Source organism: Microchirus variegatus (assembly GCF_963457635.1).
Source record: "Microchirus variegatus genome assembly, chromosome: 15".
NCBI classification, from domain to species: Eukaryota; Metazoa; Chordata; class Actinopteri; order Pleuronectiformes; family Soleidae; genus Microchirus; species Microchirus variegatus.
The window spans coordinates 10,693,234-10,712,555 of record NC_139816.1 but is presented as its reverse complement, the minus strand read 5'-3'; the positions used below and the strand labels follow the sequence as shown (position 1 = coordinate 10,712,555).

Genomic DNA, 19,322 nt, shown 5'->3' with positions numbered 1-19,322 from the left:
CAGCCAGCCAGGAACCGAATCTGCCATGTGGATGGATATCTGAGAAGAGTGTTGGCATGTGCGGGAAAGGCTGGAGGGATTTGAAGAGGCCAAACTTAACCCGCGCCGTACCGAACACGTGAAATCTTACAGCGGCGGTCGCACGGACGCTAATCCCCCCTCCCTCTCCCCGAGGCTTTCGACTGGCACCGTGAAATCTATCAAACGTGGAGGATGAGGTTCCATGACTCACTCCTCCAGAGCTCCTTTTCGCCATCGGACGTATCGATCAGCAGATCGAGTGACACAAACACTGACAAGTGTCAAATATTATCTTCAAGAGGCGCGGTGAAATGTCTCGAAATATTTCTCGAAACATTCCAGGAAAATGCAGCCGGGAATGCTGAGAAATTCCAACTATTGTTTCCCCTGTTCATTATTCATTCGTCTGGGTTGTTCATTCCAATACCTGTTTTCCCCCCATTTCCAGTCACATGATTAATTTTCAATGGAATAAAAACTGGCAACATGATGTTAAATATTATATATAAAAATGGATATATAGCAGAGAAAAAATATGAATGGTTGCAGGAGATTCCTGATCAATCTGATGAGGGTTCCATTCGTTTTCAATGGGAAAAAATGACAAGATGATGTTAAATATTTAAAAAAGCATAAATAGTGCAGGGGAAAAAAATAATGGTTGTCGGAGATTCCTGATCAATCTGAATATTTTTAGTCGTTAACTCCACTTACAGTTCAGATCGGAGTGACATGAGGGTTTCATTCATATTCAATGGGAAAGAAAATGGCAGCGTAAAGTTAAATATTGGAATATCCTGAACAAGTCGAACATTTTCAACTCCCCTCCCAGTACAGATCGGAGTGAGATTCATATTCAATGACCAAAATATAGCGGAAAACAAAGTTATATAATAATTCAAAAAGTATAAATAGGACAAACATGAATGGTCATAGTAATGTCGGAGGAGATATCAATGCAGCAAGGAATATTGAGTACCTATTGTATCTTTGTTCTTAATGAAACCCTTTTTTTTAATCCTTAATTCAAATATTTGGAACACCAGGAAGTCAGGTATTGGTTTCCTGTTTCCACAATTTTATATTTGAATTGGTGTAAAGTTACCGTAATTGGGCGGCTGTTTGCGCTATCGGAAAAATTCCAACGGTTTCTGAAAGCTGAGAAGTTGCGCGTCCAAACGAACGTGTGGTTATTACGGTAATTTCACTCGCGCTGTTGCAGGAAGCTGGCGAATCAGCGTCTTCGTCACCAGAGAGGAAAGAGTTGGAAAAACAAATGTTATTTCAAATATGTTTTACTATACTGTTCAACTGGATTTTTTTTTGTTTTTCTTCATTTTAAATTGTTAAAACAATATTTTTAGCTGCAGTGAATTGTACATAACAAGCCAGATATTGAAGGTTATTCCGGAAAAAATGGGCAAACGCACTTAGTTATGGGACATTTTCTGGCCATTTTAATGGTAAAATAAGTGGTAAAATTTACATTTTGAGGCTTAGGTGTTACAGGGTTAAGTAAATCTATGGATCAACAATGAACTGATTCATTTGCTGAAACATCAAACCCCCAATTTTGATCTAATTAAGCGGAGATTACATTCTATATAAGGCTGAGCCACATGAACATGTAGAAATGATACCGCTGTGATCGGGCCATTAATCTACTCCTTCAAACGTTATTAACCAGGACGGATTTACCAGGTATTAACTTGAGCGTTTTCATCAGCAGTTTCTTTATGGTGTCGTACGTTTATAAAATCACTGGACAAAAAAAAAATAGCACACAGAAATTTTAATCCCAGTGCTATTATTCACTGTACTTTTAGAGAACTCAGAAAATCTTAGTTGGGACTATTTTGTCTTTGTTAGAACTTTCAATAGAGCTGATCCGGGCAAGGTCTGTGGATTATCCAAAGAAACCAACATATTGTGGGGTTTTTTTTTCAACACCAATCGATGTTCAAAAGCACCACAGATGAAACATCTGTCGCACTGAATCGGCGGCGGGAGGAACTGAGGCACTTCAGAATCCAAGCACATTTTGAGCAAAAATCTGCATTGCGACTTAAATTATTCCAAGTAGATAGGGGTGAAATAAAGCTTTACATTTGCAGTTTGTGTTTCTTTGCAAAGTGCTGATACTGACTTCACGGAGGCAAAATGATTTGAAGTCGCCTTGCTACATCTGCACCCATCTTAAAAACATGTTACCTAACTGTCAAACAGCCTGTAAACCTCTCGCCCCTCCTGCACCAAAGCCCATAGAGAAAATCGACGATTTTACATCACAGCACACAGGAGCTGTCGCTCCCTCGCTGCTTACATCAGTAATTTCAAATTGGGTTATTTTGTGATTTTGTGGTGTTTGAAATCCTTTCTTCAGAACTGATTATGTCACAAGTTGACCAGCGGCTCCTGTGTCCCTGTGAGCTAAAAAACGCTGGTTTTCTCTATGGGGTTTGGTGTCATACAAGCATACTTTAAAAAACAACATCCCTTCTCTAATTCTTGACTAAAACATTTATTGTCCTTCTTACACTTGGATAAAATTATGGAATTATGGTCTGATTGGGGTAAACTAGCAGCCAAAACATATACAAACCATTGTATTATGGTCATTTCCCTTTTTGTTTGTCCTTTATTATATTTTCAATCCATTTATTTTATTTTATGGAGGGTGGTTAATAATAAAAGTGCTAAGTAGAACCATATAAGGTTCTTCAGCTTGTCCTCATAGGACAGGTAGAACCTTTTTATAAAGGTCCCACCTGGAACCCTTTTGGAGGTTTTCCACCAAAAACACTTTTGAAACCCTTTATTCAGGAAAGGGATTTTAAAGGGTTCTCTGGATCAAAATGGTTTTTACTGGAACCATTAGTGTTACCAAGAACCCTTGAAAAACCCCTTTCCCGAAGAAAGGGTTTTACAGAAGCAAATGGTTCCAGGTAGAACCTCAGCCCCTGTAGAAGGACCCTTTTGGAACCCTTATTTCTAAGAGTGTAGTTATGTTAAGGGTACCTTTTTTTTATGTTATATCCTGATAACCCAATAACGATACACAAAACACACTTTCCCTTTAAGCAACTGATCCGAAAACCATCCAGATGTGGGCGTAAAGGTTGATGTTTACGCTCAAAGGTCCCCATCACCACGCACATACACACAAACACACACACAAACACACTCAGTATTCCAGATGACAGAACCACAGTGTCTCGTATTATGATTTGGCTTATCAGGGTTTCCCATGCGGGGCAGTGGAAGGCTTTTCTCATTACCTCGGCCCTCGCTGACCTCCAAACGCACTCAAACACACACACACACACACACACACAAGCAGCACAGCAAGATGAGGTCAATATGAGCGAAAGAGGAAGACGCATCAGTCCTAGAAACCAAGACCTCAGCCAAACAACTCCCCCCCCCCCCACACACACACACACCACACACACACACAGCACTGCCGCTTTCAGCCTGGAACACGATGACCTTTGGTAACCACCAACAGTGTGTGCATGTACACGGCATATGCGTGTATTTCTGTCACCCGACATGTGTGTAAGAGTGTGTGTATGTGTGTGTGTGTGTGTGGGGGGGAGGGAAGGAAACGTCATCCCTTTGCCACGAGCCTACAAACTGCGCCAAATCATCGCCATGTCCCGCACTATAAATATTTCTCCCATTCTGCAGCACACACACACACACACACACACAGCGAGGAACCTGCCACAACTATTACAACAAGACTTTTCCATCTTCAACATTTGAAGGGGGAGGAGGGGAGAAAATAAGCAGAGGGAAATATTTGGCTTGAAGCAGCCAGAGCCTCATCAAGGTTAATTGGTCTGTTGAGAGGACGCACTCATTCGACTCATCAATCACCGGCTCCCATTGTATCCTTACGTCTCTCTCTCTCTCTCTGTGTGTGTGTGTGTGCACAGGCGGAGCCGCCGTAATGACCGCTCCTGTCACAGAAACAATAGCTCATCTTGTCCCGGTGTGTAAATCTACCTGGTGTCACTATACGCCTCGCCATCAGCGCTGATTAAAACAGAGTTATGTCTGGAGCCACAAGCAAAGTTCTAGGGGGTTTTCAGGCATGTTTTGGAGGGGGATTTGACAAGCAAATGCCCATAGAGTCTCTTAGACCCTCTCGACGCTCTTGAGGGATTCTGGGTTTTTTTTTTTCGACAGCGCGGAGGTGAATCTCAGTTCAGCAGAAAAGTGGAAAACCACAGAATGAAAACTGACGTTGGTGACAAGAGAGTGAGAGTCAAGGACATGTAAGTGTGTGTGTGTGTGTGTGTGTGTGGACGTTCACACCCTTTCTTTTCAGCACTTTATCTTTCAAATCATCATAATAATAATAATACTAATAATCAAGCTGGTGAATAACAGCAGCATAATGAGCTTTGAGTTTAGGTTCAAACACAAAGTTTGGACATGAATGCACACACACAAAGGCTTTGGAACACAGGTGTCAGCAAGTACAGATAATTATACGAAGGTATAGCGTATACTTTTGCAGTTTAATCGAACTTATTCAGCCGTTTTTATCTGTTTTTTTTTATTCAAGGTGTTCAGACGACGAGCCACGGTTTCATTTCCTGGTGAGAGTCCAGATATGTTTCATTCATCTCAGTTTGATTAAAGGTACAAAAAAAAAAAAAAAAAAAAAAAAGCTCCCAAATATTCACATGAAACAACCTGGAGACAGGAAATGATTCTTCAACTGAACAAATACTGTAAAGGTCTGGTTTTTTTGTGCCTTCTTAATATCAAGGATAGGATCTCAGCGAAGGTGAAATTCACTTTAATGAAAAAGCAGACGTGTGGTGTCGGGATTAACGGGTAAAAAGGTCAAAGTTTTTACATTTTACTGTGTTCCATTGTACAGTTTTACCTTAAAAATCATTAAGACAAATCTTTTAAAGGGTTTAAGGATCATGAACTGATCCGACTTTTTGCTCTTTTACTAAAAATAAAATCCCGAGACGTTTTCCAATCAAAATCAAGATAAAAAATGGTTCCTTTTCCATTATTTTGACCTGAAGTGATAGTTTACATGGACACCACATATCAAAAGTAACAAATTATACACGTTCCCCAATTTATTTAGCTGTGAGACGTGTCTTTTTCATCTTTTACGACGCTAAAAGTTATTAGTTTAATGTTCTGCTTAAAAGAAACAAGACATCTTACGATGTCACCTTGAGCTGTGTGACATTTTGTGGGACATTTTTTTTTTTCAGTTTGTTTTTTTTAAACACTAAATGAGTCTCCGGGCAAAAACAACTAGAAAGGAAACTGAGTAAAGAGAGGGGAGTCGACAAAGAAACAAACAGTTAGAAATGAAAGGAACTTTGACTCAATGTCAAAGTCAAATCTGCAGCAAAAAGTGTCGCGCGCAGACTTTTTGCATCAGTGCATTCAAACTGGACCAAAACAATCCGCCACTGTGCTTTCATGGTAACAGTTGTCTAACCTTTTAACCGTGAGCAACACTTGGCCTGACATGTCATCCTCGCTGCGCACATGAATGGGCCGATTGTTCTTGCACGGTTTCCAGACCGAAGCCTCGCCTCTCGACGTCTACGCGCGCGCGACGACACCACGTTTTGTCTCGTGACCTTACAGGTTCAAATCCTTCCCTCCATCCCAATCCTGGAAAGCCTCTCTGACTGTGTGTTGTTGTGAGCGGGCTCGTCGTCATCTCCCCCCACCCCCACCCCCACCTTCCCTCCTCCTGTCTGTGACTCCCAGGGAAGCATGCTCAGTGTGAAGCGTCTCTGTAAGCCAAAGGGGGGAGCTGGCTGCTTTCCCCCTGCTTCTATTTCTACATATTATCCATTTCTCTCTCTCTGTGTGTGTGTGTGTGTGTGTGTGTGTGTGTGTTTGCAAAATCCTCCTCCTCCTCCTGCTCAGCTCCATCCATCCATGCTGCTCCACTTCTTGTCATCTCCTAACAGGCTGGGATCCAGGGGGCTGGAAATAACCTTCACATGGCAGAGCTTTACCCAGCTATCTCTCACACACAGACTGCCGCCACCACCACCACCACCACCACTGCTGCTGCGCCGACTCATGCACACACACACACACATACACACACACACAGATGCATGCCAGAGCTCAGCTCCTTTCACGGGAATGACGGACAGCGCCACTCACCACTCCATGGACCAGGAACTCAAACAGTTTGCTCTTGGTGGCTTTCCTGGCTCCCCCCGCCGTCTCCTCCGTAGCCATTTGCTCAGTCCCCTCCGTTCAACCCTGCTCAGTCTCCCCTCTCCTTCTTTTGTCTTTCCCTCTCCCTTCACCCAGCCTCCTGTTCCCCTCCCCTGCTCCACTTTCCTTCTCTTTGTGCTCTCCTTTTCAGCACTGCCTGTCCCTGACTCTCCTTCTCCCTCTCTCTCTCTCTCTCTCTCTCTCTCTCACTCTCTCTCTTCCCTCCCTCTCCCTCTGTTTTGAATGTGCAGCAGCCCCTGCCGCCGTCTCTCACTGTGTGTGTGTGTGTGTCTCGCTCACTTTTTTTTTAGTTGAGCTGCCTTCCAGGAGCCCAGCACGTCCCTTGGAGGTGGAGGTGGAGGAGGCGGCGGCGGCGGCGGGGGAGCGGTGCGGGGGTCTGGCAGGGGGGTTTCAGCCAGCCCACCCCGCTGCTCCCCCGCACAGCTGTTGCATTCCACTGGTAGATAAGGGCATGAGGCGGGAGAGAGGCTGCTGTTTGGTCTAAACGGGGGCTGGGGAGGTTACAATCAGTTAGCCATTCCTTTTTCTGCAGCTTCCCCCTGGTGTCCAACCAAGAGGCCAGGGTCAACACACACACACACACACACACACACACATACATACACAATTTGTCTTTTTATATCATTGTCAGGACACATTCCCTCAACCCATTTCTAATTTTAACCCTAAAACCAGGTCTTAACCCTGAAAAAGCACCTTTAAAAGTTGTGGCGTCCAGACATAAATGTCCCCACAAAGACCTCACAAATATATAAACACAACACACACACACAGGTTTGCACACTAGGACACTAAAGCCGTATTCCTAACCTTGACCATAAATGAGATTCTTCCTCATTGGGACCAGGTTTTGCTCTCATTGAGGACTACTGGTCCTGACAAGGTCAGTGTTTATGCCAGAAAAAAAAGGGTCCTTAATAGGTGGCAAATACAAGAATACACACACACACGCGCGCACGCACACAGCTCAGAGTTTGAACTCATTCTCAAAAAAGGACATTGGGCTCTTAAAGGGGCCACGCTACATTTCAGTCGGTGGGTTTCCACCAGCCTGTTTTTATTTTTTTTAAACAATCTGAATAAAAAACTAAGACTAAACACTTTGGGGAAAATATCGAATCGTTTTTTAAAGGAATTTCTATGTTAGATATCACGATTGAAATACGATTTGTGGTATAAATGTACGTCTAAAAATGCATGGAGAGGCCGCAGGGTTTTATTTTTAAGGCTTCAGGCACACCTGTTATTACTAAGAAAGCACAATGTAGGAGCTGCAGAGGTGACTTAAATTAATTATTAAATGAATGAATTAATGAACGCATTAAATCAAAACAAAGACATTGGATTACTGGTGTACTTTTCTCCCAGTTTTCCCATTTAATAAGAGCATGAAATGATGCATTTGACAGCACTTTTAAAATGTTTCCATCTTGATATGACTTGTGTGCACTTAAAGACGGACCCTTATCTCCTCTGAAGACCCACAATTTAAATTAGGGTTTTGTGTGTGTGTGTGTGTGTGTGTGTGTGTGTGTGTATTTGACCGCTCTTCCTCTCACAACAGTGGAGCTAATGTGCTGTGAGGCCACTCGACAAAAGAAGAAGGCCACGTCAAGAGCACCTTCGTTTGCTTTGTTTGCTCGACCCGGCCTTTGTCAGAGTGCATTCATAGGTTACGATCGTTTCCTCCGCGCGCCTCATTAGCTTTACCTTTCACCCACAGGCTACGGCACAGGCTGTGGCTGTGCACGGCAAGGTGACTGTGACTGTGACTGCTCTTGTTTGTGCGGGGGGGGGGGGGGGGGGGGCTGAAAGGTGAAATAAAATTTTCGCGCCACGCCACCTTTTGGAGCTCATACGCCCGGTGCTAGACAGGATATGATGTCACTTTGGGCGCTACGGCGGGTATAATCATGGCTTAAATGTAACTAAATGTAACCAAATGTAAAATAAAGGTAACTACTCTGTAGCATAACGAAATAGCTAAATAACTTTGTGTATTTATTACTTACACAAATGTTATTTTGTGTGGCGGGATGCCGTCACTTTGCGGGTAACGCAATCGCCGTGCATTATGGGAAATGTAGTTTATGGTCACCGCACGCCTTAAAGCAGCATAGACCTATTTTAACACGTGGCGGGCCACATCTGGCCCCCCCTGGGCCTCGAGTTTGACACATGTGATGTAAGGTTAAGGGTTAACATAATGCATTAAGTCCAAGAGCGGCCTCACAAACGTATGTGTGTGTGTGTGTGTGACCTTGTATTTTTTAGCTCTTTATGACCTTTTCTGGCATAAACACTGACCAGTAATCCTCATGGAAACCAAAACCAGGTCCCGAATGAGGCCTAAAAACCTAATTTCTTAAAGAAGTTTAGATTTAAAGTAGGCGTTGACTGGTTAGGATTAAAGCCAGAGATGTTGCTTTGTTTTAGGCCGTCAGCGCACAGTGTTCTCAGAAGTATAGCTGCACAAACCCCTGTGTGTGTGTGTGCATGTGTGACGTGATATGACGCGTCGTCTCGCACTCCAATTACACACCGAGCTTCGCCCGTCACCACACGGGCCGTTACTCTGACTTAACAGCATGCCGCGCTGAAGTTGATGACTCTTTCAGGATCCCTTCTTCTTCTCCCTCTCCCTCTCCCTCCCTCCCTCTTTCCTTCCTTCCAGACGTCAGATCCAGGGTAGTAAAATATTCATGAGGTTATTTGAATGACAAAGGAATTGAAGTGGGACAGATTCAAAAAGGAGGAGATCGGCCTTTTTTTGACACGTGATGGTGAATTGACACGGTTCCTCTCCTCTGTCCTGGTGTGAAAGACGCAGGTTAAAAAAAAAAAAAAAGGGTGTCAAACAGGGGGTTCAAAGAGGGACAAAACTACAAATAACCCCCCCGACGGTTTGTAAAAAACCTTCAGTTTTCTCCTACAAAACAGTGCAAGGCAGAAACCTGCAGTTAATTTGCTGCTTTTGGACATATGGTTAGTGTGTGACATCTAGGCCAGAGGTCATGACCTTCTGGAGAATCTGTCAGAAGCATCTAAATGAACCCACGCCTTCTTTATTTCGCGCATGTTACCTGCTGTACCCGAAAGAAATGTATGTCCTTCACAGCTTTGATGATTAAAAATCAAAAACACTGATGGACAAATGTGTTGTCCCTGCCATGTGCTGCTGCTGCTGCTGCTGCTGCAGCTCCAGCTCCCTGCATTAGTCTGCTTGTTGGTGACACCTGCTGCTGAGAAGCGTGTACTGCTGCAGTCCTGGTCGCCTTTTGAAGAGCACCAGGAAACCCCAAAAATCCTTCACTCACCGTCTACCACGAAAAAAACCCATCATCCGTCACTGTCTGCGTTACGTCCAAAACTGCAGCATCAGACCACACACACACACACACACACACACACACACACACACACGCTTTAACCTTCCATTACGCAACATATGACACGGGGATTTTCAGTGCATTAATCACACGGCGCAGACAAAGTGGCCATGTCAATTTTTCCCACAAGGTCAAACAAAGCTGAGCTTCTCCACACAGATTCACAGACTCTGCCAAACCCACCACCCCTCCTCCTCCTCCTCCTCCTCCTCCTCCTCTGTTTCCCCAGCTACGACACGTGGGCATAACAAAGAACTCCAGCAGCCTGGACGATGCAGAGGGGGAGCCTTGAGAGCAGGAGTACCCCCTGCTGGAGCCCCACCGTCTTCCTCACCAAAGCTAGTCGCTCTCACCAAAATGGTACTGTCCCAGTGTGTAGCAGACAAGGGAGGGGGGGGGGGGGCTAACAGGGGCAGTTTTATTAATGACCAAGAGAGGGAGCAAGCAGCCAGACAGCATGGAGGAGTGGAAGCCCTGGAACATAAAGACCACATCATTTTCTTCTCCTAAACTATACACTATTTGGATTTTTTTGGGGGGTGGGTGGTGAGTTTCTCCACTTCCTTATTTGGCCACAAGAGGGACACACAAAGCTCATGTTTCACAGTCCACTTACTGTCAGGCTGCACTATCACTTTACACTTCCCAAACCTGGACTCCTTCTTCTTCCTCCTTCTCAGATATCCACAAGAGGAGGAGAAGTGAAATATGAACAGCGATGACAAAATCTATCACAGCACCTCTCAGGGTTGTCATGGTGACATGTTGTCAAAGGATCGGCGATGAGGTACTTTAATCAGGCCGATCACAGTCTTCGCTGAGCTTTTGCGACTCAGTGTTCCAGGGAAACGTAAGCTAGAGATATTCATGCACAATATCTCAAAAGAAAATAAACACTCAAATTTAAGTCTATATAAAAAGAGGACTTCTATGTTTTTAAAAGTCATTTTTCAGACTGATTTAATGATACATCAGTCTTTTATTCCATAACTCTATATTACGGTTACATTTATCCATGCAAACTCTGCACAGAAAGGTCAAACAGGGATTTGACCCCCCTACGTGAAACAATCTACTTCTTCTACCAATTTTTTAAAATGAGTATCACCGTAAATATTTAAAAGAGGACGTCTTTTTGAGACATCTTTGCCTGTGTGCGTCCATTTATTGTGACGACTTGGAGGCATCTGTAGATGTTTTTAACTCATTTAAACTCATTTTAATGTCACATAGCTGACACGTGTTGAGCACTTTTCCTTTTTATCCATTTCCTTTCTATTTTATTTCTTATATGTATGGTGATTAGGACACTCTTAATCTAGTTTAGATTAAGTTTGTTTCCATTGCTGACTAGTGTCTTGAACCTCCTCCTGCACAATGTCTAGTGATTTTTGTTTAATATATATAATGTACAAGTAAACTAAAAGTACCAGATATATGATTTCCTGCTCCATTTTCCATTCATAGACGATGAATAGTGTAGTTTTGCAAAGCAAGTTCATGCACAAGAGCAAAAAAAAGTGATTTTGCTGCTATTTTTGTGAACAGGCTGAAGTGCAGTGAAAGAGAGGAAGAGAAATCCATACTCTTTGTCTTCACTTCAGCTTCAGGAGTAAAAAAGAAAAAAGGGAACATTTACACAGGAGCTGGAATTTTTCTGCCGTAACGGACGTATAAACGTTCAGTTCCCAGTGGCGACGTGTGCATACCAGAGAAACCACGAGCATGCCCTCATCAGCATTATCGTCGCAGACGGATGAGGTGCACGAGGGGAGGTTTTTTTGGACCGTACTGAGGCCACGAGGAGAAGTCTGATCCCCTCCCACCGCTGGGCCCCTCTCTTCCCTTTCTTCGGTTTATGAGCTGCACACAAAAAAAAAAAAAACCCAGCTCAAGCTGCTCAGAGGCCATAGCTCGAGGAAAGCTGCTCAATGGGCATCAAAGAGACTGTACAAAAGCACACAGAGGCCGCTACCTTCACCACAGGGGGATTAAAGAGGGGAGACGTACATTCAGGGGCCGATTTTTCTCCTTTTTTTTGAGAAACACGGAAAGAAAGTCTGAGAAGTCTCCCATGACGGTTGAAAAATAATGAGGCATCTGCCGATATTCTGTGTGTCGCGAAGGAAACCTGCCCCTGTGGATTTGAAGTTTTTTTTCAAATTCCAAAATGCAACGTTAAAGCGCCAAAACCCGAGAAGGGGCCAGATAAGGAGTTCAGGGGTCGACCTTGTTTGGGACAAAGCGTCTTTGTGGTTCAGCTCCTCGGGAAAAAAAAAAAACAGGGAGTCATTGTGGGAGCAGATGGAAAGATGGAGCAAACTCTTAATGAGCAGAGTTTACCCACAAGCGGCGAGCTACCCACACCGGATCACGCCTGGAGCATCACCTGCTCCGGGGCATTTCCTGTTTGCCGTAGCCACGGCGACGGTATAATCTGCCCAGTGTGCCGAGCGTGAAAAAAAAGCCAATGGCGGCTCTGCAGCCACTTTGAAAAGTGGAGCAGCAGCTGCTGAAGCGAACCAAGAGTCAAACTAAAAGAGAAAAAGAGAGGCCTTATTTATATTTGAGGCGGTTTCGCAGTGAGTCAGCAAACACAGCGTTGACACAAATATACAGAGAAGAAAAAAACTTCAAGCATTATCTCAGGGTCAAAAACACAAACCGTCCAAGAAGTAATGACATAAATAAATCTCTGAATACACACACACACACACACACTGTATAAGGTCCACGCCTATCATAACAGATTAAAATCAGGGGGGAGTCAAACTCAAATGACCCGAGGGCCAAAGAGTGTTCAGTAGATGATTTGCAATACAAGCTACAAATATTATTAACACAATATTCAATCTGAATATCACAATAAAAGATATTCATCATGATATTTCACTGTATTTCAAAATAAAAGTGCCAGTTTGGATGTGGAGTGGTTGCATAGTTCGGAATGAAAACTAAATATATCGAAAATTGACTGTAATTAAATCACCAAACTTATTATTATTATTATTATTATTATTATTATTATTATTATTAATAATAATAAAATATTGCATTATATTCTGTAGTGTAGTACACACATATATTATTTACATGTTTCTAATGTTGTAATTCATAAACCAGCAAGCCAGATAATATTCAATATATATATATATGTATTATTTATTTATTTTTTACATAAATTGAGCAAGAATAAGAAGATGATTTGTCTTATTTTCACCCAATATCAATATAAATTGGGGGAAAAAAAGCACAGCTGAAGAAGGGGAATAAAATATAGTATTTTATTCTGAAAATATCATAATAACAGTGGTATAATGTGTATATATTCTCTCCTTTAAGTACAGCACCTTATATGGAGCAGAATTCAACTTTATAATTAGGTAAACGACAGAATTATGGTGATTTAACTGCTATTTTTTGTCAATTTCATGCATTTCTAAGACAATCTTAAGTGTTTTTAGAGGTAAACATGTGAAGAGAGGTTATAATTAAGAAGTTATATTGTCTTATGACCAATTTACACCTAATATTAAACATGAGGGGTTCATGCTTGTGCATTAATGACATTAATTAACATTAATTAATCAAACCGAATTACTGTTTGAAAACAACAACTTCAGCTTCGCCCTTAAGTAATGAGCTCTTTGAATACATAATTTAAATTTCTGATCTTGCACACTGATTAACAGACCTGTCCATTAAAAGAAAACCAACAGCAAATGAGGTGGTCGTGAAAACAAGAGAGAAGGAGCACATCCTTTTGAATCATTTAAAGCTTTTAGTTGCAACAGAAAAGGATCTTTAATTGTGCAAACGTGTGCACCAGCCTCTCTGCGCTCATCAGAGTGTGCTGCAGTATTGAGCTTTAGCATCTAAATGGGTCAACCTGCTGCTGCTGCTGCACCAACAGGACACACACAGACACTCTGTCTCCACGTCAAGTCCACAATTACACAACTAACACGACATCAAAAACACGGCAGTAATATGCAACTGGGGGGAAATAAACACACGCAGTGGTTTTATAGGTGAGAGAGCAGTGATTAAATAAGCTGATATAATCTGGAGAAGGGCACAGAGAGAGAGAGATAGCGCTGTGTGTGTAATTAGGTTAAAAAGAGCTTTGCTTAAAACCATAAAAATCTATAATCTCATTGTCGGAGCGGCAGAGTGGAAGGTCAGAGAGTGGACTGTGTTTGTGTGAACGTGTTTGCTTCAAATTCGTCCGGTAAAATCTGCGGTAAATGAGCCGTATGTACTGAGAGGAGAGCACATTTGATTGTGAATAGATGAGGTTAAAGTGATATATATGCACATATATGTACTGCATACACATACATACATACATACACATATATGTTTATGTATACATACATACATACATATACATGTATGTACATACATATTTACATATATACACGCATATACATACATATACACACATATACACACACATATACATACATATGCACACATATATACATAGATACATACATACATATACATGTATGTACATACATATTTACATATATACACGCATATATATATATATACACACACATATATACATATATACACATATATACATACATATACATACATGTACACACACATATACATACATATGCACACATATATACATAGATACATACATACATATACATGTATGTACATACATATTTACATATATACACACATATACATACATATACACATATATATACATACATATACACACACATACATACATATACACATAGATACATACATACATATACATGTATGTACATACATATTTACATATATACACACATATACATATATATACACACACATATACATACATATGCACACACATATACATGTATGTACATACATATACATGTATGTACATACATATTTACATATATACACACATATACATACATATACACATATATATACATACATATACACACATATATATACACACACATACATATATATATATACATATACACATATATACATGTATACATATGTGCATACACACATATATACATACATACATACATACATGTATACATATATGCATACACACATATATATACATACATATTCACATATATACTGTATGTATATACATAAATAAACAGATATACAAGTGTTCACCTAATAAAATCATGTCTACAGGATCTCAATAACGGTGTTTATCACTTCCTTTTGTTGTTAGACGGCCTCGCTCTCCTGCACCAAAGTCCCTTGAGAAAATCTGCATTTTTAGCTTCCGAGGACATGGGAGCTTCTGCTCCACTGATGCCTCGCTTTGTAAGTTTGACTGACGTAGTTACATCCAAACTACATATTTAAAACACGAATGTCACAGAATAACACATTTGGACGTGACGGTAGAGGCCAAAGTGGATCAACGACACCTGCGCGCTGTGACGTAAAATCGCTGATTATCTCTACGGGATTTGGTGCGGAGAGTCTCCAGCCGGAAACATCTTTCTAAGAAAGTGGAAACCATATTGTTTAGATATTGTAGCTGGTATAGAATGATTAGGTGAGGCTTTTGTTTCCACTCAAGCTGTTTCCCATGCACTCAGCACAGTCGGCGTCCATTCAGTGGACCTGAACTGTCCCTTTAACAAAGCAATGGCTGAAAGAACGGTCATCGATAACAGAAGCGAGGAGCTCCAAGGTCTTCAGACCGCGATTGCTTTGTCTGAAAATATTCATGTCAATATCAAAACAGGGCCAATCTGAACCCGACGAACCCGCGCAGAATCTTTCTCTTGATAATAAGTTCGACGAGAACGACAGACGAACGATTGTTCTTTCCACAGAGAACTCCCGCAGCACGTCAGCTCTAATATTTAGTGAAATCAATAGTTCCCATAACTTCATCCTGTAAATCTCATTTGTTTCCAGGGCAACAAGCAGAGCCCGCACATTCCTCACTGGCAAAAAAAAGGAAGTGCCCCCATTGTCCTTTTTTTTATCCCTGCGAGAAAACACACACAACACAAAGCCATGGGAACGTTTAATTGGGTGACCTGCTACTGAGGAAATGAGTAAAATCTACAGATTTAATCTCACCGTTTACAAAAAAAAAGGGACATTTTAAGGTTTTTTAGTGCACTACCTAATACTAAAATAAGAAATTAACATAGTCAACAGTTCAAAACCATTGATTTTGAGTTATTTTCTCCTTTTCTAAAGCGTTATTGTTCGCATTAAAAGATCATTTTGAAAGATAGGCCGAGTAAAATAAAAAAAACACAGGACGCAGTGTTGCGATTCGTCATAATTTCCAGTTAATGACTCTCCTGCAGTGAGATTATTACGTAATAAGTGAATCGGGGTAGAAAGGATTAATTGTAAAGATTTATGTACATCTTTCAGCGTGATAGAGTCACAATTATACAAAAACAAAGGAACATTTTAGGGTACACTACTTAATACTAAAATAATAAGAGTTTGAAGCATTCATTTTAAGTTATTTTCCCCCTTTTTTAAAGCGTTATTATTTGGATTAAAGGTGCCATATGTAAGAATGTGGCCAAAAACAGTTACTACATTCAAATTCAAAATACAGAGATCTTTTAGGTTTCGTTTTCTGACGTAACTGGCAACCCGTGGTTGCTCGGCAGCTGAGACTCTACTGACTTGCTTTAGATTTATTACATAATGCACCTTTAAAATATAATTTTGACAAATAGACTTCATAAAATATAAAAAAAAACAGGACACTTAATTGTGATTGTTGACAATTTCGAGTTATTTCTATGTACGTGTGTGTATATAACTGTATGTGTTATTAATTATTGTAATTTTACAGTTATTTTGCCTGTTTGAGGACGTGATAGTGGCTCTTTCAGGGATATACTGTACTGTATTAGTCACATTTCTACTTATATCTCTCGCCTGTCGTATCCAAACAACATCAGAGTCCTGATTAACAGACAGACTGACGTTCCTTGCATTTAGATGATATTTGTAAAAGCAAGATTAAAAAAAACAAACTCTGCAGCTGGAGTGTGTAAGGGGAGATAATCCTGTGCGTTTAAAACAAAAAAAAAGCAGAAAAATCCAGGTCGAGAGAGCGTTGAGAAGGCTGTAAAAGGAGCTGATCCTGTGATCCTCAATCAGACCTGAGGAGCTGTGACAGCACCTTGCATACTAATGACACTGCTCTACTTTTGTGCCAGCAGCTGGGTCAGGGAAGACTCTGGAATCTGAATTTTTTTTTTAACTATTTCTGTCCTGTTTCTTTGCCGGAGACTGAAAAACTCCACAGATACGGAGAGGAAAAAAGCAAAAGAGGTGGCATAATCTTCCAAAGTTGCATGGAAATATAGATATCTGGACATTATCTTAGTAGAAATACAACTGAAATGGCTCGAAATGATATGAAACATTGACTAAATGCACACAAAAGCCTGTCTCACATTGAAATGGAGTAAAAAAAAAAAAAAACATGGTCTGAACAGCAGGGAGGAAGATGAGTCACAGACTCTCCACAACTCAACACTTCTATCTATTAAACCCAGTATTTTTCCAGCAATACACAGACAAATACACAAAAGTAGCTGCTCAACATAGCACTAAAGCAAATAAGAGTGATGTGATAATAAATAAACGTCATAAATATGTAGATATTCCACTTATCGATAAAGCTGCAGTAGGCAGGATTGGAAAAGTAGCTGCCCGTCACATAATTATGGATTTATTTAGCAAAAAAGCCCCCAAAAATCCCACGTACAGTGCCTTTAACGCATTGACATGTAAACATACATGCAGGCCCAAGCATCATAGGTGCATGTGGCACTTAAAGGTCCAATCTGTAACTTTTTGGAGCCTTTATTAGCAGAAACTGAATTCATCGGGAAAACAAAGCTCAGGAAATTTTGCACAATATGATATTACGCGGCCGACGTGAATGCTGCATTGATTGGACACAAAACTATTTCAAACGCGTCTTAATTTTTTACGCACTGGCCCTTTAACCAGAGGAGGAAACTGATGTCAAACAACAGTTTCAGCTCCAGCTGAAGTGAATAATGCAGAAGCTGGAATATACAATAAATTCGATTTTCCTCCGCATCAGCAACACGTCGATCTGGATTCCACTGTGTGAGAGTGAGTGTGTACATGTGTGCATGTGTGTGTGTGCGTCCCATTATCCCCGCTGCTGTGTGTACACACTGTCTGTCATCAGATTAACGCAGTCCAACATAAACTTTTGCTGCTAAGATCCAAAACACACAGGCAGGAACAGCACCGTTTACATTAGAGTGTTTACACGTGTCCTGATTCAGACTCAGGGCATCAGAGCGTTAAACTCCCTCTGTTGGAGTTTCTGCATCAATAAAAAAAAAAAACTTACTGAGAACAACAACATTATTGATGTTGATGATGAAACTCTGCGAGTCTTGGATTATGGATTATGAAAATAATCATTAGTAGCAGCCATGGTTCAGAAATGGCTGTTACGAGCTTCTCGATTGGACCCGATTTATGCTGCACGTGTGACACTCGCGATACTTCCTGTTCCCCGTATGGTTTCACGACACTTGAGTGACAAAAATTTATTTATTTGACGATTATTTCATTTTGACTTAAACCTGACGTGGAGAACATCAGGTTTCCAATACGGATAAAGATGCGAGCCGTGTAAGAAAGTGGGGCTACTTCCTGTTATGAAGGCTGTTTCCAGGGTTAGGATTTGCTTTTTGACAGGAAGTGGCCTCACTTAGAAGTCACTTAGCGTTTATGCTTCACGATAGAATGCACGACAAAGATTATTAGTGACAAATATAAGTGTGTGGGGAAAAAACCCCCAAAACATTTTATCATATATACATCTAGAGATCTACCGGTTTTATTTTGGAGTTGAAGATTGCTCATTTAGTCCACTCCTGTTTTAAAGTTTAAAAACAAAAGTCATTAAACTGGTTTACTTCCGATTTTACCGCCCTCTAAGGTTAAAAAAGTAGTGCTGTGCAATAGGTTAACGCACATTAATGCACGTTAGCGCATGACATGTTTCCATGACGACTGACCGGAAAAAGACACGCGTGACGTCATGTTTACGTGCCGCGACACCGGAGTCCAGGCACCGTTTTACCAGTTAGCTCCGTTAGCTGCATTAGCTCCTGTTAGCGTGCCTACAGTCGCACTGGAGCGGTCTGTTTATTAAACGAAAAGAGCAGCGCTACAAATAACCAGCATACCTGTGTACTGCGTAACGTGTGCCTCGGTTTTTAAAGTTTATCGCTACTTTACAGACTCATTTTAACAATCGGGAGTCACGTAAACATGGCATCGCGAGCGTGGAAACGCGCCATGCGTTAAGGTTGACGCCGCTAACGCGTTAACGTTTGATAGCACTAAAAAAGACAACACAAGGTTAAAAAAAGTAGTGCTGTGCAATAGATTAACACTTTGCAATAGGTTAACGCACGTTAGCGCATGACATGTTTCCATGACGACTGACCAGAAAAAGACCCGTGTGACGTCATGTTTACGTGCCGTGACACCAGAGTCCAGGCACCGTTTTACCAGTTAGCTCCGTTAGCTGCATTAGCTCCTTTTAGCGACGTTAGCGCGCCTACAGTCGCACTGGAGAACGAAATGAAAAGGGCAGCGCTACAAATAACCAGCGTACCTGTGTAC

The 19,322-nt window shown here is 41.3% G+C and overlaps 1 protein-coding gene across 4 annotated transcripts in view; it reads right to left on the bottom strand.

The window, feature by feature from the left end:
• smarcd3b (SWI/SNF related BAF chromatin remodeling complex subunit D3b) overlaps window positions 1-6,379 on the bottom strand; it is a 32,097-nt gene extending 25,718 nt beyond the window's left edge. For all 4 annotated transcript variants that reach the window (XM_083902069.1, XM_083902071.1, XM_083902070.1 and 1 more), the window contains exon 1: window positions 6,193-6,379. In XM_083902069.1, coding sequence (XP_083758195.1) covers window positions 6,193-6,270 — 78 coding nt within the window. In that variant the 5' untranslated portion in view covers window positions 6,271-6,379. The remainder of the gene's footprint in view (window positions 1-6,192) is intronic.
• Window positions 6,380-19,322: the final 12,943 nt, after the last annotated feature.